At 33.5% G+C, this 22,868-nt stretch overlaps 1 protein-coding gene and 1 long non-coding RNA gene across 2 annotated transcripts; both read left to right on the top strand.

Annotated features, from left to right (window-relative positions):
* The first annotated feature begins 185 nt into the window (after nt 1-185).
* On the top strand, nt 186-16,560 carry LOC140057621 (uncharacterized). The gene is made up of 11 exons (XM_072103337.1): nt 186-591; nt 1,297-1,581; nt 2,072-2,206; nt 2,944-3,207; nt 3,384-3,460; nt 3,674-3,854; nt 4,250-4,363; nt 5,408-5,446; nt 5,645-5,917; nt 6,211-6,225; nt 16,244-16,560. Exons 2-11 carry the CDS (start codon nt 1,317-1,319, stop codon nt 16,558-16,560), a joined length of 1,680 nt encoding a protein of 559 aa, XP_071959438.1. The 5' UTR covers nt 186-591; nt 1,297-1,316.
* Nucleotides 16,561-18,594: 2,034 nt separating this feature from the next.
* LOC140056186 (uncharacterized) lies at nt 18,595-19,823 on the top strand. Its single transcript, XR_011846733.1, has 3 exons — nt 18,595-18,759; nt 19,344-19,373; nt 19,493-19,823. It is a non-coding gene; the product is annotated as an uncharacterized lncRNA (long non-coding RNA).
* The last annotated feature ends 3,045 nt before the right edge of the window (nt 19,824-22,868 follow it).

Below are 22,868 nucleotides of genomic sequence, written 5' to 3'. Positions count from 1 at the left end.
TTCAATTACTAGCAGTGTTTTATTACTATATTTATATTAAAGATGTGTAAAACATATCTGTTAGTAGATTCTTTGAATGGATGATTGTGGTTCACAGCGCTCTCAAAAGTGCAGTGTTGTTTATACAATCGAGTACTGCAATTTCATTTGCGTTAACACACACGCAACATGAATGATTTGTACCATTCCTCTCATAAACATAAATTATTTCTATACTCCTTTGCCTTCAATTCAAACTCCATTTGTATTAGTATCTTTTTATTTTTGTGTTAGTTTTGCCAGCATTATATGACACACCATGGGTTAGTCTTCGTACACCTAACAGCGTTATCATTACTTGGAGAAATTGGACATCTGGACATGACTATGGCCTTGAACCAATTGTCAACTACAGAATCTACATTTACAATCAATGGCGTCCACCACAAGATGCAACACCTGCATTGGTCGGGGTCACAAAGAAAACTACATGGGAGGTAACTGGACTACAAGAATCAGGAGAATACTCAATTGTAATTGGAGTTACTAAACGAGTTGATGGTTTTCTTGTTGCTGGGAAACCAAGTCCTAGACTATGGATTCCAATATATAGTAGGTTTATTTTAAATTTGTAATTGCAATATTAGAGAATAGGTCTTGACCTCAGCCAAAACAACATTTACAGTACTCTATATGAAAGGCGTGAATGTATAAGCATGGTAACTTATCAATATGTCAACCAGTAGTAAAAAACAAACCAAAAATAATTTGCATTGCCTCATGAAATGACCATATATGACAATTCTTAGGGCTCATCAGCCTACTTCGTATAATTAATCTCTGATAACAAGGTCGTTCAAAAGTCTGTTGCCAGGCCCTACAGTAGGCATTCATCCTATGTACATACTAGCTTGTTGCTGCCGCATACATATTGTTTCATCCTTCATCCAATCATTCTCCTTTAAACCTAATTTCAGGCCATGATTCGATTATTATTGCATGGTTCAGCGGTACATATTCTGTACATCCGAACGGTTATGCCTCAGCCCTCAGGCCTAGGATGAAAATAAGCGCTTATTTGTTGCTACGTCCGAACAAGAGTGCAATTATAGTAGCAAGCGTGTATGCAGACTGCACACTGTGATGAACATTGTAAACGAAAACATAGAAAAAATACACTTTCCATACCTTTTCAGCCATTCCATTTCATTCATTCCACGTCATACACTTTTAGTAGGTCCTGGTGTTTGAAGTACTTTATACAATAAAATTAAAATGAACATTTTTGGAATTGAAATTTAATTAATTTTGTCCTAGGTCAATGCTTACCTGACTGGATGAGTTTTGAGAATCAGTGTTTTCACATTAATGATGAAAGGATGTCTTGGAATGAGGCAGATGAATACTGTAAGGCAAGACAATCACATTTAGCTCATATCACGTCCGTCGACATTAAAAACTTTGTACTGCTCATGCTAGGAGCCCAGAAAATGGAAGAGGCCAATTGGTTATTTGTTGGTATGAAAAAAGACGAGGATGCTTTTGTCTGGAAAGGACATATTCCGTATGAGAATGTAGCTGTAAATTTTTCACATGCTCCAGGTTAATACATTTATTTGATATTTGTATTGTCCCACTACTATAATAATGATTAAGCTATTGGGAAACTTTCAATTTTGTGACGACCTAGGGGGCTTATGATGTCATGATATGCATGTACTATTTGCATAAGTTAAGTTTTGTCATCAGACCCAATTTGCTCGATTCTACTATAGGTCCAGATGACGGATCAGCAGTTGCTGTTGAAAAGACATTTATTAATGAAAATGATTATATAAACAAAATTATGTATTGAAATGGAAATAAAGGTGATTGAATCTCAGAAAAGACAAGGAAAAAAATCAAAACCCTGACATTTTCTGGACAACAACATGGCGTCTTAGGTTGTTTCAATTTGAAAGCTTTTATTAATAAATAACACTAATCAACAAACCTTAAAATCATTTTCAGCTATTCTTTCTGGAAGCATTAGTATTTTTATTATCATTGTTGTGGTAATCCTGAATAAATTGTATTTTTAATTCGTCTGCAGATTGGCATTGTGGTCAGACAATTGATGTACATGAGGCTGATTGTGTTCTGGTAAATGTTGAGGATGATTTTTCACTACAAAACATTTCATGTACAGATAGCCACACAGGCATTCCAGTTTGTCAAGGCAATTATGGTAGTATTATTTATGTTTTTATTTATACTGAGTGATCCTTTCAGGCAAACACTGGTCTCCCAAAGGATCCAGTTATAATCCCTGGCTGTGAGTGTACTAGAAGTACACCAGGGTAAACCCTACTCATCTTGAAAGATGCACTGGGTTCTTTACAATGTAGATGAGCTATATGTGTACACTGGTTTATAGTCCTTATCCAAGAAGACTCGTTTTACAACCAGAACCATAGAGCAAGTGAGCGGTGAACTCTTGCCGATATTATGGCTACGTAATTACGGTTCTACTGTCTTAACCGGCCGGCCACTCACTCCTATCAGTTTGGTTATTAGTTAATTAACAATTAAAAATTCTTATTTATACCTATCCAACAGCAAGTTATTCACCAATTACATGATGGTTTAAACTACACTATGCGTAAACCAAGTCTCATTTCAAAGAGTTGTTTTTCATTTAATTACTCTTGATTATTTACATTAAAGATATAATTATTGTCCCCTGAAAAATCTGTTTTATTTTATTTTGCCATTTTAATGTTGTGTTACCTGAAAAAACCGTAATTAAAGCAAAAAATTGTCAAATTGTCTGTCAGACAAATGGTTTTTGGTTTAATTTGATCTTTTTATAAAGTGAAATCATTATTTTTTTGTAAAGACTGCAAAATTCAATATTCAAAGTCTTATTTTATTAATCTTTATTTTGTTTTCATGTTTTTGGGGAAAATACATTTAACTTTTAAGAATTTAAGCCAGGATGGATCTCTCACAACTCATCACTATACTATTTTGGAGTTGACGAAATATCTTGGAATGAGGCAGATTCATATTGTTCTCAGTATGGTGGCAATCTTGTTGTAATCAGCTCTAGGGAGGAGAATGAATTTGTAAGCAATCACTTTAAACAGCTTGAATTTGAAGTTATTTGGACCTCTATTGGATATCATCATAAGAACATTGAAAATGTCTTTGAATGGGTTGGCACCAATGAATGGAGTACTTATAAACGTAAGTAAAAATTGAAAAACTTTATAAACTACATGTTCAATAATGCATTGCTGTTTAGTTTGCCATGGAAAATTGAGGCCAAAGCTATCCTAGTGATACCATGATTTAGATAGTTGTTGTAGATATTAGACTGTATATGTAGTGTAATTATTGCTGATGCTACCGTTTATTTATAGACCCATGGACTCCATGGTTTGATACAGACGATCCCAGTAATGGTGGAGATTGGGAACTTGTTTACAGATTGTACAATGTAAGTAATGATTAACAGTATGTGCATGTTTTATTTTCAATTACTTTATCATACGTTGCCAATACTTTTTTAGAAATGAATTATATTTATAAATTATAGAAAATGATATGCCATTTGACTTTAACAAAATAAAAAACAAGTTCTGAAAATGTACATTTAATACAAAATAAAAGTATATAATATAATGTGTATAATGTTAAATCCCTCTTTTAGGGGAACCCTGGTCAAATGTGTAAGCATCCAACAGACATTGAATGTGAAACTGTTGATGGTCAACTTTACACTACTACTGGAGAAACCATCACTTGCAACACTAAATTTGGTCTTGGTTGTACAAATGCAAAGCAAAGCGACAACATATGTAGTGACTATAAAGTTCGCTTCATATGTCCAGGTTAGTGTTTAACTTTTCAGTAATTCTGGACGTTTTGTAAAAAAAATAATAATAATAATCAAAGCATTTATAAGGCGCCATATATCCAATCAATGATTGCTTATAGACGCAGTACATACATGTATAAAACCATTATACGAATTAAAACAACTTTAGTTAAAATGACATAAAGGTCTATGGCAATTAAAACTAGTGACACTACATAATTAATAGAATTACTTAAATATCCTATCGTAGAGACCTATTTTGGCTTACTTTTGTAGGACCAGCTGGTAAACAGCAGTAACGTGTGCTAGCTATAGGCCTAGCCCGGCATCATTCTGTTGCTGAATTAATTGTCTTTGAGAACAGAACAAAATAGGGAGTTAAGGCCTTTACCCTTTGTGATCTTTCAGATTTGTTTCCTAGTGATGGCTATAGACAACGTTGTACTAGGCTATCTGTTACCGATGGACATTGGACTGATGTTTCATGTACTGATACTCAATCTGCTTTCTGCTGCGAAATACGTAAGAAGAAACTTTATTTTAATTTGTTTTTTTATGATATAGGTCAGTTTATGATCATAGCTCAAAAAGGGGCACATTTTAATTTAACATGATACAGTTTTGTATTTCGAAAGATTTGAAATGTGGAACAGACTACACTGTAGCATTAGTACATGCATTATTTTAAAACCTAATTTGAGTCTATACTTGTAATTTGTAATTCAACATTATTTTCATGCTGATTCTTGAATTTATTTTATTTATAAATTTCTGTTTTTGGAGGGTAAAAATTGAACTGATCCACTGACCAATGGCAATTAGTAATCTTGATTGTCACATGCCTGCTATCGGCCCATCCTTCGTCACGGCGAGCGATAACGGAAAAAAATTAATATTTTTGTTGATATACAGTATGTGGTGGTATAATATGAATATAATAAAAAAAAAAAAAAAAAAATAATAATAATAAAATACTCGCATAATTTTCTATACTTTTTAAATATACCAATTAATTTGAATGCATTTTCCTCTCAATTGTGAGAACAATGATGCATATACCTCTGCTAATTGCGTGACAAAAATGCGGTCATGCATGTGTTTCATTAAAAATAACTTAAAAATGTGGGACCGTCCCGCACAATGCGAGACGGTTGGTAACTATGACATTGTTATGTTCTGGGTTTTTAAATCAATTGTCAAGAATTGTGGTGAATTATTATTTTTTGTTCAAATAGGTGGTGCTATACTACAAAAAATCCTTCTGAATAAACCAAATCTCTGTCTAAACTATTAAAATTTTATGTGACAAAATAATGTGATGTGCCCATATATGGACACAATGAGGTCGCTACCATATTTGGGCACATCTTTTTTTTGTCAAACTAGTTTGATAGAGTAAGAAGCAATAGTGATTGTGTGATTATACTTTACAATTGCCTTAACAATATATTTACCAAAGTTTTAATTTAGCTTATTCCCGTCATACAGTAATCACAGTATGTTATCCATTTTAAAACCCTGCTTTGTTGTTTCCTTCTGTACTTCATTTTTAATAATTTCTTACAGATTACAATGAAGACAATCTTTTACATGATGAACACAATGGTAAAAATTCTTTTTAAAAAGGTTTAGACCACTTTGGGTGTAATATTTTTGTTATGATCAAGCAACAAGGTATCCAATATTGTATAGTATCAACAAGCTGAGCCTCTTCCTATAATAAAAAAAAGTGCTTGCTGGTTCAATAAACACAGTAAGTAGTAATGAATGAATGTTTTTAAATAGTTTAAATACTTTTTTTAGAGATTCCAACCGCAAGTCCAACAATCACCGAAGACAGTCTAAATTGGTACAATGAAGATATTACAAATGGCCCTGCAGTTATTTACCGAATTGTGGTTTCTTTGTTTGAGTCTAACAATTATGCTGTCATTGGACAGACAACTGACAGTAATTTTAACATTTCTCAATGGCATCCTGAATTGCATCCCAGGTTTTCAGTACTAGTGGGAAAATGGATTGCGAAATACAAACTCGTGTATGGAAATCTAAGCCAATGGGCTTTTAATGAAGCTTGTAAGTTGTTTTGATTGTAAAGCTATGTATGATTCTTCCATGTTTCAATACCCTTTAGTTAAACCTTTTTATTGACGCCCTTTTTCAGAAGTAAGGTTCTCAACGCACATAGCTAAGGTTTTTCGTAATACCTGCGCACACCCAGATCGATTTGTTTACAAAGTGGGTGGAGCTTGCATGTTGGGAAATAGCAACAAAGTTTACATGCTCGTGCAAAAGCTTTCTAATATGATGTTTAAAAAATAAAATGTTACTTAATTTATATAAATCTATTCATTATTTTTTTCATATAGCTTGGAGCCCTATAAGTAAGTATACTTAATACTATATACCATAGTATAATTATAAAAACAATCAATCAATAAAAACTTACAAAATCCTGTTGATTATTGTAATATAATGTTGGGTTGTTGAGGTACTAATGAAAGACTCTAACTCGCTTGACTGTCGTAACACTATATTGTTTATTCAGTATAATACTTCAGTACAATATACAACTATAAGTATAGATAAGGAACGGACAATCAATGATGCTGTCGGTGAGGTGTGAAGTGTGTTAGTCTGCTTCTGGAGAAGTGGCTGTGAGGTGTGTCTGGGCCCTTCTGAAACTTGGGAGTATATTGGCTCGGTTCATTTGCATAATGTCATTACATCATCTGTGAGGGTAACGATTGGTCCTAAGTTGATCCAGGGGTGTTTAAGTGGGAGTGATTAACGGTATAATAAGGTATTTCTGTGATGGATGACACTGTCAAATCTGTACTTAAATAGTGTCGATCACTCCTGGTTTAACGATGGGAAAGTCACAAAATTAAGCTAAGTGTTTTCTTTAGGGATTCTATTATAAACTAAATGGTCATTAAAACATCTGGACAAACTCTCCTTTGGACTTTCTGGGTCAAGTTTGTGAACCTATTTGAATTCCGATACAAAGGTCAATTTCTTAAATATAAAAGTATATCATTATATCACATCCCTCTGTTTCCCTTTTTTTTTTTCTAATCTATTTAACATATAAAAATGGTTATAATAGTGGCATGCAAAATTAAAGTTATATAAAAGAAAAAAAACATTATACATATATGCAAAAATTGAGTTAGCCAAAACCATTGACTCTGAAGTGTAACCTTATCACTTTCACTCTCTCTCTTCTCTCTCTTAAAAAAAATAAAATTAAAAATGAATTTGGTATAAAAATTCCGGAATTTATATAAAATTTGAAACAAAAAATGTATATAAAAAAAACAAAAGTGTTCTTCAAGATCGACATAATTGTGGGTCCGTTGCTTTGGAGGCATGCTACACTCGGATTACCGAAATATAAACATCACAACGGTTGGGTTTCCCTAAAAAACATCGGTCAAGAAGTCGACTCTCGTTAATTATTTGAAATAGAAAAAAAATTGATAAAGGATAAATTGAAATCAATCATATAATAATCGATAATAATGGGATGTAGTCCACAGTGTGCCGTCGTCCAACATGTAGGTAGCAGTGTAAGGCATCTCATTCAAATATACCATACCGCAATTCAAGCATTGGTATTTCTTGTTTATTTGTTGGCAATTTTTGTGAAACAATGTTCCGCAGCATTTGTTGATTGTACAATCAGTATGAAAGTTTTTAATTTCGGGGTTACATTGACAAATTTGGCAGGGGGTATCTTGGTATTTATTTTCCAGGTACTGCATGTTACGAATGTGCGAATATAGTTTTTTCTTATATTTAGTTACAACATATCCAAATGGTGAGTGTTCGCTAGGTTTTAATTCGTCTTGGGGTATGATGCCTGTTTGTTGTCGGACTCTTGAAAAAAATGTTGTGCATTGTGGGGCTTTGATGTCTTTTGTAATTGCTAAGAGCAGGAGGGTCATAGAATAAATATGTTGTCTGTGAAATTCATGTGTGTTTGGTATACAAGTGGCGATGCCGTCTAGATTAATGGAAAGGTCGATTGTGGAAAAGTCAAGTAGGGCTGGTTCACTCTTATGCTTCCAAATGTAGTCTATAATGGGGGAGGACATTTTGTCGAAACAACATAAATAACTGCCAATGTGTAAAAGGGTATTTAATTTGAGGTTTGTCAGTTGGTCTGCTGGACGGATGTCGCAAAGGAATAATAAAACTCTTTTCAAGGAATCTAAAGTAAATGGCATCATTTTGGTAATATGGAGAATTACGTTTTGTTCGCTTTGGTAAAGGATTATCTTCTTTATAAGGGCACATTCTGTGGACAGGGGCGTCATTTGAATTTTGTGTTTTAAGCATAACTGTGTAACGTCAAGCTTTTCGGATTCCATTTTAGGGGGAAATTTGGGAATTGACTAAAATTAAGATAAATAAAATTAAAATGTATTTAAAATAAACAATATTAAACTAAATAAACGATATAAAACTCAAACAATAAAATTTCAAGTTCAACTATTATAACAATCTCACAAAAGTAAATTAACTTATAATTCGACAGTAAATACTGTATATTTGATACGCTCGTGCGACTTATTTATAGTCTGCCCATCCGGTTGTTTATATATATAGCTCGTAATTGGCTCTACTCCTCCCTCGAGCGTTAATCAAACGTCAATTGGTCAAATTTAAAGAACTTAAAGAATATGTACAATGAATATATATCAAATAGCGCGACAACTTATCGCGTTCTAATGGCCTTCAAATATAAATCAATCAAATCGAAACATAAAATTCAAGAAACTGTGGCTGATTAGCCTAAAATCAAAATATCAAACTCAATCACTTAAAACTTTAAAGAAACAAATGTGTGTGTCCCGTTGACACAAACTTATCCACAATATATCATTATCGTCACAACTTTATCGATTTAAGCATTTATATTCACAGGTAATTACGATTTCAATCAATCGACAAATTTGACTTTTGTACTCAATTTAAAAAATATTAAAATTAAAAGTACTAAGAAAATCTCCTGTTATTGTATATCAATTAATTAATGCTTGAGATTAACGACTCAAAGGTTCAACAAAATATTTGTTACAAAATGATTGTCGTTCTTTTCAATATCTCAATATATCGATCATTCAAAATTCAAAATTAATCTTTATCAAACTCGTTACAAAATCAATACTTAAACATAAATTCAATTCTCTTTTAACTGAAATCACATCATTATTAAACAAATCTCATCAAAAATACGTAGACTATGCTATCATTAATTTAGCAAATGTCGTAATTTAAAAATAATCTTGCAAAAAAAATTAAATCAGTAATTCGTTGCATTATACAAACGTTTTATGAATCGTTTTGGCGATCCACTTATCGGTATCTGTTTATCTTTAATGATCTCTTTAATCAATTTATCTGTATCGTTATATCTGTCAATATTCCACCAAAATTTGCGATCATTAGATTCGTGTTTTGTTTTATCAGTGTTGCGTTTGGCTGAAGTCGGTTTAGAATACGAAACTAAAACTTGGAAATGTCCTGCTTTAAATCTACCTCGGTTTAATGTCATACTTGAATCATTAGGTGCTGTCATAATTAGATTAGTTTGTTCCTTAATTTGTTCCTCTTTCATTTGGAATGGGGCTGCTAATCCCATGTTATTCTCTACACAGTCAATGTAAGGTTGCAAGTTAAGGGGTTCTATCTTAGTTGGATGTGTAAGGGTATCTGATTGCAATTGGGTGGGTGTCCTATCATGTTCGTCTACAAATTCAACATTGGTTTCGTCATTTACTACATTAATGGTGTTTTGGATTTTCTCGTTATTATCATCAGTGGGTTCATTTAACAATTGTTTAAGTTTTTGGAGATGTGTAAAATTTTTGCGTTCTTTGGGTGTTCTCATAAAACAGGGTTTCAGTCTGTTATAATTGAATACGTCGCGAAGTATTTCTCCTTTAATCGTCGCTAGGATGTAGTGTGTTCTGTCTAGTACTTCATGAATCACTAATGGTCCGACCCATTCTGCGGCGATTTTCTTTGAATTTGCTGTTAGTGATGATGATGTTGGCTTGTATAAATATACGAGTTGTCCTACTGAGTAAATTGGACTTTTTTCTAAGCGTTGGGAAATCTTTGAGTTTTGGACGTTTTGTTGTGTTCGCTGTAATTGTAGCATTGTCTGTGAAATGTTTTGAAATTTCTTCTTGAGATGTTCAAAGTATTCTTCATAGGAATGAGACAATCCTGAAATAGGGTTAAATGCTAATGAGGTCAAACTTGGAGGTTGGCGGCCAAAAACTAATTCGTAAGGGGAGTGGTTTCCTAGATGTGGGGATGAAAACGAGTTATAGGCATAACATGTTGTTGATACAAATCTAACCCAATCTGTTCCGAATTGGTTAAGGTTGACCTTTAACAGGTCCGATACGGTGCGGATATGACGTTCAACTTGTAAACTACCGTGATTGTGGACGCTGATGATTTTCCTATCAATATTAAGGGTGTTACATAATAGTGTTAATAATTTTCCTGTAAGGGAGGTTGCTGCATCTGAAATAAGACGAGATGGGGGTCCAAAAATACTGATGACCTTTTGAATTAGTGCTTCACAAATTGTTTCGGCATCAATGGATTTCAAAGGTACACAAATCAAAAATCTAGTTATCTCATCACATACTACCATAATATGTTTAAAACCTGAAGGTGAAGTTGGCATACTCTTAAAATCTAGACTGAGTGTATGAAAGGGACGGTAAGTTGCTGTTACTCGATCGTGTAAAGGACGTAATTTATCGGTTTTGGGACGAAATTGTTGACATCTAAGACACGCTTGGGTATAATTGTTGACTTTCTCGAACATAAGAGGCATGTAAAACAATTTCCTAATAGTAAGGTAAGTACGCATCGTACCTTGGTGGCTACTTAACAAATTGTCGTGATACTGAGAAATAACAGTCTCTGCTAAGTTTTCAGGAACAGCTAATTGCAATACAAATTCTCCACCTTTATCTTGGAAAAATAAACGGAATAGTAAACCGTTGCACAATATGTACTGCTCTGACTTATTCTGAACTGCACGAGCTGCTTTCTTATCAGCTGGAAGGATATCATGAACTAAATAATCGTAAACTGGCTTAAAAAATGGTGAAGTTTCTTGTTCAACACGTAATTGTTTAACATCTACTGGGAGGTTATAATCTCTAATTATCTTTCTTTGAATAACATCCATTAATCTATATAAGTCTTGTTGTTTTGGGATGTGTGCTGACTTAAATTCAGTTATGTTTGGTACTAGTGGTTTGGGCGATGTATACAATTCAACTGGTACGTTTCGATGTGTAGTATCTTTGTTTTGCTTACTTTTGTCTACTAGTCGTTCCTCTGGAGGTTGTCGAATGTTTACATTACGTATTGGGGGTGGTGTTACGATAGGTGGCGTTATGATAGGCGGTGATCGATGTGCGTTTGTTTGTTGTCTCGTGATTATCTGTGGTGTAGCGGTAGGTTGAGGTGTAGGTCGCGTGTTTGTTGTCACTGGGTTTTGATTAATGACAGGCGTTTGTTTGGGTTTGGGTTTATGTAGGTCAGGTATATTTATTCCCATTTTCTTGGCGTATGACCTTGTTACTGGTCTGCTAGTAGATGTGTTTGTAATCGGGTTAAAGGATTCAGTCTCTGTAATATTAAATGCAATGGGTACAACTTGATCAATTTCGGAATCGTCATCACGAGGGGCTCGGGAGAGGAAATCTGCTAAAACTAATTCAGTTCCTTTCTTATAACCAATTTGGAAAATGTATCCGGACAATCGTAATATTAGTTTCTGTAGACGGGGTGTACATGGCTGATCTTTTGAATTCCAAATTTGTACAATTGCTGAGTGGTCTACGAATGCATCAAATTCGCAACCCTTTAGTAAATGTCGAAATGCTGAAACGTTAATGTAAAGTCCAAATAACTCTAGTTCTGTGACGCTATATCGTTGACAGGCTTGTGGTAAGATTTTGGAATAATAACCTATTATGTGTTCTTTACCGTTTACTGTTTGTGTTAAATATGAACCTGTTGCGGTTCTTGAAGTGTCGCTATATAGCGTAAATCTACCTTCTTTTCTAGGCATTTGAAGAGTTGGTGGTTTAACCATTAAATGTTTAATTTCGTCAAATGCTTTCTGGTGTTCAGTAGACCAACAAAATTTTCGGCGTTTGCTTGCGAGTGTGTGTAACGGACGTAAAATTGATTGTATTTGAGGGAAAAAATGGGATACATAATTTACTGCACCAATAAATCGTTTAGTTTCTTTATGGGTTCGTGGGACTGGCAAATTTCGGATAGCTGCACACCTGTCGCCTAATGGTGTGATACATGCGTGTCCTGAAGAATTAATCAGGATGGTGTGTCCCATATATTGCACTTTATTCTTGAATAACTTACATTTCTTTGGGCAAATTCTAAAACCATTTAATTGTAGGGCTTGTAAAACGGAAACAAGGTGCTGCTTATGAGCAAATTTGTCTTGGCTAAATAAAATAATATCATCATGATGGGCGATACAGAATTCTCTAGAATTTGGGATTTCATTTAAAATTTCGTCAATCTTTGCTTGAAATATACCTGGTGAAACGTTTAATCCTTGTGCTAATCTCTTATAATAATAATGTTTTCCACCATGATATGAAGCTATACCTGTATATTGTTTGGCATGTTCGGCTAATGGTACACAGTGGAACGCTGATTTCAAATCAATTACGCTAAGAATCTGTGCATTAGCGTTACCTATTGTTTTCAAAGTTTCGGCCAATAATGGGAATGGGTGATTAATACGTTTTATCCTGGAATTTAGATAGCGAAAGTCTGTGACAACTCTTTTATCTTTTGAATTTTTCTTTGAAACAAGAAGGACAGGGGAAGTATACGATTGGTGTCCTACTGCTAAGATTCCTAGTTTGACTAATTTGTTCAATTCGGCCTCAATAACATGTTTGTCTTTGTCTGTCGCGAAGTATGGGCGAATAAAAAATGGTTCATCGTTAGAGAGGTGTATGTCAGCTTTGAAGTTTGGGCCGCTAGATAGTTCACCATAAAGTGAAAATGCGTTTCTGTTTTGTTGTAATGTTTTATACAAATCTTCTTTTTCTCTATGTGTTAAAACGCTGTCTGTTAAATCAACTTGTTTTCTAATTATTTCTTCCTCGGTTAAAGTTAGCAATGGGTCTGTACGTTCTAAATGTGGGTACTTGTTTGCGTTGTCATTGGTCAACTTTATTCTATCAATTGGTAGGTCGTTAGTAACTGTTACAAGGTTGCTTAAGTGAAGGCTCGCGATAGGTTGATGTGTATTTAGAGATACGTTTCTGTTTGTGTTGTTAGTGATATCAATGTTGGTTTCTCCTCTATGTAATTTTACTAACATATCTGATGGACAAAGTTTTGAAATATGGGTGGTTGCATGTAGAACAACATCAGAATTGCGTACGAAGGCGGGAACCCTTCCTTTTAATTTAACTGTTTTAGTATCACCGGGTTTAAGAAAAATCTTGTGTACTGGACGAAAGCTAAAAATCTTTGGTCTAATGCGAAATGTGTTTTCCTTAAAATTTAAAGTACCGTCGAGTTCAGACAATGTTTCGGTTCCAAGTATCAGGTCAATACCTGTCAAATTTTTAACGATTAATGCTGAAATTTTAAATTTGTGTCCTTGGATAAATAATTCGAATTGCACTAAGTGGTTGGCATATAAGAAGTCACCGTTACCTAATCTAAATTTAGTTGTGTTCACTTTAACTGGCTTTAAACGCGATAAATAAAGTGAGGAATTAACGTACGATTGTGAGATTATAGTTCTAGTTGAACCACTGTCAAATAAAGTTAAAACATTTCTACCATCTGGTAAGTTTCCTTTTACGTAATTTCTGTCGTTAAGTAACAAATCAATATTATCTGAATTCCCTAAGTATTTTGCCTTAAAATTGTCGTATTTAGTATGGGGGGCCAGATTATAGGCGGCATCTAGTCCCCTTTTTAAAAATCCTGCTGGTGGCTAGGGTAGTAATTGTTTGACTGTTGGTATGGGTATGGCGGGGGATAGTTTCCGTAAGAGCGGTTTTGTTGTCGGCAGTGCCTTGCTATGTGGCCTGGTTTCCCGCAGTAATAACAGGTTGGGGGAGGTTGTCTATATCTTGGGGTCGGTGGGGTCTGGAATCGGGGTTTGTATGGGCTTGGGCTTCGGTTTCGTCTTGGGATATAATTTCGGGTGGGGGAACGTGAGCGTCGAGTATCATCATTAAGGGATCGTTTTGTTGTGGCCATGTCTAACTTGAGAGAATTTATCTCATGTTGGAGCGATTCGAGACTATTAGGCCTATCTGTTTCCTTATTGATATTGAATGAAACTTCCCGTGTGGCATCATCTACGGAAAGGTCAAGGTAATTTTGTGTGCTATTTACAATATTTTCAATAGTGGCATCGATTGGGGTGGACATGGCTACAGCTGCTCTACATTTTGGTGGAAGGGTCGAAATAAATTTATTCTTTATCTGCTGGTCAGCGTATCCAATTCTGTCTGCGGCTTGTTTGATTTTGGTTAAGTGCTTTTCGGCGTTGTCGCCAGTGGTGTATGTAATTGAATCGTATTCTCTTATGTGCGCATAGATTGATTTGTTTTTACTAAACCTGTTGATGAATTGGGTTTTTAAGGATTCTAGTGAATCGAACTGCTTTCCCTCAATCCAGAGTCTAGCTTGGCCCTGAAGGCTACGTTTAAAAATACTTATTACATTAATTAATTGGGCATTGTTTACAGGGTTTTCTAACGTGTGGGCCTCAAGGTAGTCGGTAAACGATAAGTAATGTGCACTACATTGGTCGTGATCGGTTATGGAACCGTCATATCTTTTGGGAAGGAAATCGGTTTGTCTTAGGTGGGGCACGGGGTGAGGATTGACGGGCTCATTTAAAATTACTTCGTTATCAACAACGTCGACCATACTTTATAATATTAATTATTAATCAAATATCAAAAACAATTTAGTGTATATGTAAACTCTCACTTTTTCAATAAAGGTTACAAATCAAAATTCGAAATGGTTTCGACTTACCCCAAATGCTTCGGATCCAATTAAAATGAATTAAAAGAATGCAAAAGTGTTCAAAAATGTTTAAATGTTCAAACAACGAATTAAAAAAAAATGCGAAAGGTGTTCATCAATGTTCAAAAAAGTAAATGTTAAAAAAACGATCGAAAAAAAAACGGCGTGAAGTTGAAAGTCTCTAAACGAAACAGTTCTTGTCCGCTTGCTTCTGTTTTGATTCTTCTTGGGTCTTCCTCGATTATCTTCTTTGTCTTTATCCAATGGTTATAATTTCATAAAATTTCTGCTTGTCTCGATTTCATTCAAATATAATTTCAGCTTGTCTTTTGTGTCTTCCTCGATTATCTTCTTTGTCTTCATCCAATGGTAATAATTTGATAAAATTTCTGCTTGTCTCGATCTCATTCAAATATAATTTCAGCTTGTCTTTTGAGTCAAAGTAAATTTCTCTCCTTTCAAACAAATATGGTTATTTTTGTCTTTGTCTTCGTCTTCGTGTCTTGTTAAGTGTTTATTCCTTGTTTTCTCACTCCGTTCCTTATGAAATTTGGGTCTTCCACCATGTAATATAATGTTGGGTTGTTGAGGTACTAATGAAAGACTCTAACTCGCTTGACTGTCGTAACACTATATTGTTTATTCAGTATAATACTTCAGTACAATATACAACTATAAGTATAGATAAGGAACGGACAATCAATGATGCTGTCGGTGAGGTGTGAAGTGTGTTAGTCTGCTTCTGGAGAAGTGGCTGTGAGGTGTGTCTGGGCCCTTCTGAAACTTGGGAGTATATTGGCTCGGTTCATTTGCATAATGTCATTACATCATCTGTGAGGGTAACGATTGGTCCTAAGTTGATCCAGGGGTGTTTAAGTGGGAGTGATTAACGGTATAATAAGGTATTTCTGTGATGGATGACACTGTCAAATCTGTACTTAAATAGTGTCGATCACTCCTGGTTTAACGATGGGAAAGTCACAAAATTAAGCTAAGTGTTTTCTTTAGGGATTCTATTATAAACTAAATGGTCATTAAAACATCTGGACAAACTCTCCTTTGGACTTTCTGGGTCAAGTTTGTGAACCTATTTGAATTCCGATACAAAGGTCAATTTCTTAAATATAAAAGTATATCATTATATCACATTATCACAAAAAATGTATCATTCCGAGAGAAGAGCCTGAAAGTTATATTTTATTATGAAATTTTAAAGGGCTTTGGGGGACTTTATGAACCCGGCAAAATCAATATTTAAAATCTATACCAACAATTAAAGGAATTTTTGAAAATGAATTTTGTTTATTTTTTTTACAGGTCAATGCTCTCCTGGTTGGTTTAGCTTTGAGAATCAATGTTTTCACATGTTTACAAATGATACACTTACTTGGGACAGAGCGAGTGACCATTGCAAGGGTCAACATTCACATTTAGTCCACATTACTTCTGTCAATATCAAGCTATTTGTATTGAACATGCTCAAAAATAATAGTATATTTAATCAATGGAATGGAATGCTGTTGATTGGAATGCGCAAGAAAGGAGATAATGTTTATTTCTGGAATGGATACAATTATCGTGTTCCCTTTATATATGCTCCAGGTATTTGCTTTTATATATATTTTAATTCTTAAAAGTTGTTGATCATTGCGATCATAGAATAAGACACTCATTCTTTCAGATATACACAAAGATCGCCGGCCTCCCATCGCTTGCGACGAGGAGGGTGGGTCTGGTGTTGTCTTTTGGTGAGAAACTTCTTGCCTCTGACATATTTCGGATTATGCTCCCTCATTGTCGCGAACTTGATGTCGGCCTTCGGTCTCGCCCCCTCCTTCGTATTCCGTTTGGCAGAACTGAGCGATTTAAGAAATCACCTGTTCCTACTATAGCTAGACTGTTAAATGTAGTTAATGTTTTGTAATGTTATTTTCATGATCTGCTTTTTTATATATTTTATATTTTACCTGTTTTTATCATGATTGTATATTTATATTTATAATGTACGACTACGGTTTCAGCCATCGGCTGTTTGTGTCATTTAACTTTTTTTGAATAAAGATATACTGAAATATATAAAGTAAACAATTTTATTTAATTCGCCATGTGCCTTTGCCGAAAATTATGTCATTGTATCTGATATAAGCTTTTTTTTGTATAATCTTGTAGGGTTGCAAAGTGCTTTTTCACATGACTGTGTTTATTATAAAGATGATACATTGAACACTTTGAATTGTGATCATGATAATGGTATTAGAGTAGGAATTTGCCACAAATGTGAGTTTCCATTCCATTCCTTTACATAATACAATTTGATAATTTAATAATACTTTTTTTGCTATTAAATAGCACTTAGTGCCCAAAGTCTCACATTATTACCACGGTCATTTGATCAAACACATAAGGAACACATTCAGCTCTAGAATGTTGCACCTACAGTTGTATTCAGCGCATGTTTGTTTTAACCATTCCAGACCTATTTGTACACCTGTGTGTAGAGGCAAGTTAAGTGTCTTCTTTAAGACTCAAGCAATGTGACGAACAATCACTCCAACATACAATTGTAATGTCACTCTTCCCTGCCCATACATCTTTGCCAAGATACTGTTGAGGCAGCGTACATGCTACCTTTGCACTTAATCTACATTAAAAGTACACTCAGTCTTTTGAAAACAAACAACAAACAATATAGTTATTGTGTAAATTCTAACTACCTCCATTTTGTTTTTGTTAGACTCAATCCCACCTGGATGGATTGCATATAACTCATCATACTATTACTTCTGTTCACGTACATTTTCTTGGAATAGAGCAGAAAAATATTGTATTAAAAGGGGTGGGAACTTGATTGTGATAAGCTCACTTGAAGAAAATGAGTTTATAAGGGAAACATACCAGAAACTGAACAGAATTCAAGAGTTTTTCATTGGCTATCACAGTAAAAATATCCATGGAGTATTTGAATGGGTTGGAACAAACGAATGGAGTGAATATGAAAGTGAGTAACAATCTTTACCTCAACAAATATTTGTCTTCTGTGTCTCCATGCACTGCATACCTATAAGTAAGTAAGAAGTTTTCGATTTGCGATGCACAGACAATCTAACTAGGTCTGCTCAATGAATTTCGGTAGTTGTCTAGAAACCAAAAACTTTGTTGAGGTGAGGAGTGAGGAAACACGTCCTATACAAACAAGAAATTAACATGACATAGTTTGGCCACTGATTGTTGCAAATCGTAATCTTGCTATGTCTGATAAATGGCCAAACTCCCAATTTCCAAAGGGCTATTATTACAAACAATAATTAACCTAATAATACTTAACCCAGTAATAATTAACCTAGTAATAATTAACCTAGTAATAATTAACCTAGTAATAATTAACCTAGTAATAATTAACCTAGTAATACTTAACCCAGTAATAATTAACCTAGTAATAATTAACCTAGTAATACTTAACCCAGTAATAATTAACCTAGTAATAATTAACCTAGTAATAATTAACCTAGTAATAATTATCCTAGTAATACTTAACCCAGTAATAATTAACCTAGTAATATCATTCATGTCAGTAGAAACAGAAAATCCTTTATTAACATGCTTATATTTTTAGAGTGCTAATAAAACATAAGTGCGTAAGATATGAGGAAAAGGAAGAAATCGAAAATTTATAGAAAACCATAACATGGAAAAAAATACTTTTGATCTTACAGATTTCTACGAAAGTTCAATGGATATTGCGGATTCCAATTGTGTTGCATTGTTTGTAGAAACCGGGAAATGGAAAACTATCTCTTGTGATAATCAATTAAAAAAATTTGTTTGTGAAATAAGTAAGTGTTAAGCTCTGTCTACACTATCAAACCTTATGTAACAAAAATGGACATGATGTCATATTACTACCATATTTGGGCATATCACTACCATATTTGGCCACATCACAATTTTTTGTCAAACAAGTTTGATAGGGTAGACAGAGCTTTACATAAAATAATTTATATAATATATAAATATTTTAAAAAATGAAGGGACAAAGTGCTGTTTAAATACAACCGTAGGAACAATAGGCTTTAATACATACACTGTATGCTGATTTCTTCACTGCAGAACTAGAGAGAGTGTCAGCCTTCCCTACATTCATTGACCATTTTTTAATTTTAAGGGTGTTTCTATAAAGCTCCGTCTACACTATCAAACTAGTTTGACAAAAAAGGTGTGATGTGCTCAAATCATGTCCATATATGGGCACATCACATTTAGTTTGATAGAGTAGACAGAGCTTTAGCCAAATTGGGAATGGCCAAAGGGTTTGGTAATACAGTAGTTTGCTCTTCAATCAAACTTATAAGACTTTAGGAAGCAGGTTCTTTATTTCTTTTATTATGTTCTTGAATAACAGAAGAATTATATTTTATAGCATTCACCACATTTGAGAAAACTGATAATCGTAAGTATATTTGCATTTCAACATTTGCATTTGAATATTTGCATTTTTACAGTCATTAAAATTGTTTAAATTTTCAAATTTCAATTACACGTGTTTATTTATTAATTAATTTGTTACAGATAACTTTGATGTGCACACACTGACTTTTGAATCCATTGGCACTAATGTTGTCTTGAACTGGGAAGTTGACCAAAGCTATACGAGGTCCTACCGTGTCTTGATGCGACTAGAGAACAGTTCAAATACTGTAATGGCACAGACTGATCAAACTACTGTTGTCATTCCAAATCTTTTTCCTGAAACTTCAAAAATGTTTTCGATTACTGTTGGAAAAAGGATTAGTTCCTATGAGGTTGTTTATGAAAGTCCGAGTTCAGAATTAGAACTGGCAGTTTCTGGTAAATTTCTTTTCAATTTTTGTTGGAACTTGGTTCCCACTTAGATGCTCAAGGACATCATAAGTAATTTGACACAAAGCAATGGATCAATTTAAATATTTGGATTGCTCTGTGCCTAATTACTACATGCATCCAAGTGGAAACCAAGCTTTATAGAGATGAAAAATTGCACACAAGATATGTGAATGAAATGTGTATCTTTATTGTTAAGCTTTGTAACTAGTTTGATAGTGTAGGCAGAGGTTTATGCTAATTTTTATCTTTACATATATATTCCATCGACCAGACCAATAAGGTTGATATTAGCATATTAGTATTAAATACTCTTTATACAGATCACTAATGAACTACCAATTTTTGGCTGTGAAAAATGTTACAGGATTCTGCATACTAGAGATTATCAACAATTTTTATCACATACACTGTAATTGACTTCTAAAAAACATTAATTTATTATTATTTAATTAATTTTTTGTTGTTTACAGAATGTAAAACAGGATATGTTTCTCTGTCAAGTATAAGCTATTCCTGTTATAAGATCTATGAAGATGAACATCAAACAAACATGTGTGAAAATGATGGAGCTTATTTAGCCATGATAGAAACACAATCAGAATATGAACTAATTAAAGAACATTTTTCAGAACACTTTTGCTCAATAAATCAACCACTGCTTATTGGACTCCGCTATGATTTGCAATCGGATAGGTTTTTATGGCCAGATAAAACTTCATTGTCATATGGTGCCTGGTCATTGACTCAGTTCGACGAGTCAAAGAAATGTACTGTTTTGAATGTAAATTCTGATTTCAAATTTAAAAATGTTTCTTGTGATGTACAAGGGCGCTCTTTTCTTTGTGAACATTTTGGTAAGTGAATACAAATTATTTTAGTTTCTATTTTAAAAATTTCTTACAGAAGTTATGTTGGTTGTTAATGCGTTTATCACTAATTAGTTATCCGCATTCAGCAGATAACTTCTTGTAATTGCTTGAAATCATCTTTTTTTTTCTGTATTATTCTTTCTGTCAATTTTGTGTCTCGCGTAACTAAAAAACGTGTAAACATAACATTTCATAACTTTGTCAACATATGGGCATTCACATGAAGTTGTGCACCTCATATTTTTTAATGACGTCAGAGTTGCGCAGCATGACTTACACGCGTTTATACGAATTTCGCGTATTTAACATAAATCGAAAACCATATAACAATTAAATTGAAACTTAACAAAAGTTTAATTTATATCTTGCGCTAACTGTCTGTGGAAAAAAATTGCATGTTTCAAAGAAAGTTTAAAATTTTATAATGCAAAAAATCTATTTTTAATCAACTTTCTACGCGTTTCATGTCTTTTCGAGCTTATCAAAAATTCCCACACGTGCACATAGAGTTAAAAACTATTTTTTTCGAGTGATTTATGTTTTTCCAGCCTTTTCTAGTAATTTTACCAATCTTTAAACAATTTTGACTTAAAATTACGTCATACGAGCACGTAGAATTGGACAATTTGCGCGCGTTTTTGATGAAAAAGTTAAAAAATACAGTCGTAGTTTCTAAACTACTGTAAACAGTGAAAGTTGTTTTTATTACATATTCTGGAAGTTGATGAGTTGTAGATATCGGATCATGTATTAATATGGCTAACCAGACATTGTGACGTCATCGTATGGCCATCCGAATATAAAATATAGGATTTTTGTATCTTTCATCATAGCGCATCACATTTAATAGAGCGCATCTCCACTTATCCGTTTTCAATTTTAACCCAGATTTTGATATTTTCTTCGTCAATTAACTATCTTTCGCATGAATTAAAAATATTTTAATTTTTATGACGTCATCATGTCTAAAAATGTAAATAACATGGGTCACTTATTTTCATATTTACAGTAAATTTCAATCTGTTATAGCTCATCAGAATAAAAGTGATAATCATGATTAAAACGTTTTCTGGAAGCTATTCGATACGAATTCATGTGAACATTTTAACAATCGGATGTTGTGACGTCATGTTATGGCCTTTTGAATAAAAAAGTCGTATTTTCATCTTTTGTCATATTTCATCACATTTAAAAGAGTGCGCATCTATATTTTACGTATTCAAATTTCTTCTTCACGTTAATATGCTGTTGCTGATATAATGTTTTTCCGAAATTGCTATCTTAGTGTTTCATTTTGATACTGTCGCCATGTTAAAAATAGGAATAAATGGCGGGTCCCTTAATTTCACCTATTCTACACTGTATGTAATATGTATACAGATTATACTGTTTATACAGTATATACTGTAAACAGAGTTTGGTATAGCCCAAATCATTTATTTCCTTGCTATAATGTAGCAGGACAAATATGACTAAGTTCTGATTGGCTATTTTACTGTGCGTGCAATTTTACTACGCGCTAAATTGTGGTTAACAACTTATCCAGGGACGTAGTAGGCGTGACGTTTATCGTGCGGATAACCAACTCGTCAAAGTGACGAGTTCAAATCTAGTTTTAATGTGCAATTTCTAGAGGAGCGTTGTTTATGTTGAATCTATATGTGAACATGTACATGACCTAAACATGTATGCACCAATCGCAATCCTACTATGATTATATTATTAATTAATAATTTTATTGTTTAAAGGTTTGCATGGTGTAATCAAATGTTGATAAAAAGTCTGCGGTACACCACGTATTAGTTCTGAAAAGTTCTTTTCAGAATTAATATATGTGGTGTGCAAACTTTATATCAACAATAATTTTATTTATATATTTTTTATATTTATATATTTTATATAATTTTTTTTTTGTCGTCATTCCTTTGGGAAAAGAATTCTGAAATTGTATTCTTGGTTTTATTATTATCATCATTTAAAAACATTTTTATTTATATACAAATATTTTACTTGTTAATTTCAGGAATTAAATCAAATGGTAAGTATTCATATTTAGTATTTAATTTATGATAGTTTTTTATATTTTTTTAATGAACACTTTAAATTCATTTTGAAACCATATGACTTTATGTGAAAATGAGGAATTTTCTTAACAATTACCATCCGTGAAAAATCAGTAAACTTATATTATAGAAAAAGGATTCAGACGTACA

Source organism: Antedon mediterranea, chromosome 8 (genome assembly GCF_964355755.1).
Source record: "Antedon mediterranea chromosome 8, ecAntMedi1.1, whole genome shotgun sequence".
Lineage (NCBI taxonomy): Eukaryota > Metazoa > Echinodermata > Crinoidea > Comatulida > Antedonidae > Antedon > Antedon mediterranea.
This window is presented reverse-complemented; position numbering and strand designations above follow the sequence as displayed.

Excerpts from the sequence above, each read along its gene's own strand:
- LOC140057621 (XM_072103337.1), top strand. The coding sequence starts at position 1,317 with ATGAGTTTTGAGAATCAGTGTTTTCACATTAATGATGAAAGGATGTCT. Across the intron at positions 2,207-2,943 it reads AGTTTGTCAAGGCAATTATG|AATTTAAGCCAGGATGGATC; the intron begins GTAGTATTATTT and ends TTAACTTTTAAG. Across the intron at positions 3,208-3,383 it reads TGAATGGAGTACTTATAAAC|ACCCATGGACTCCATGGTTT; the intron begins GTAAGTAAAAAT and ends GTTTATTTATAG.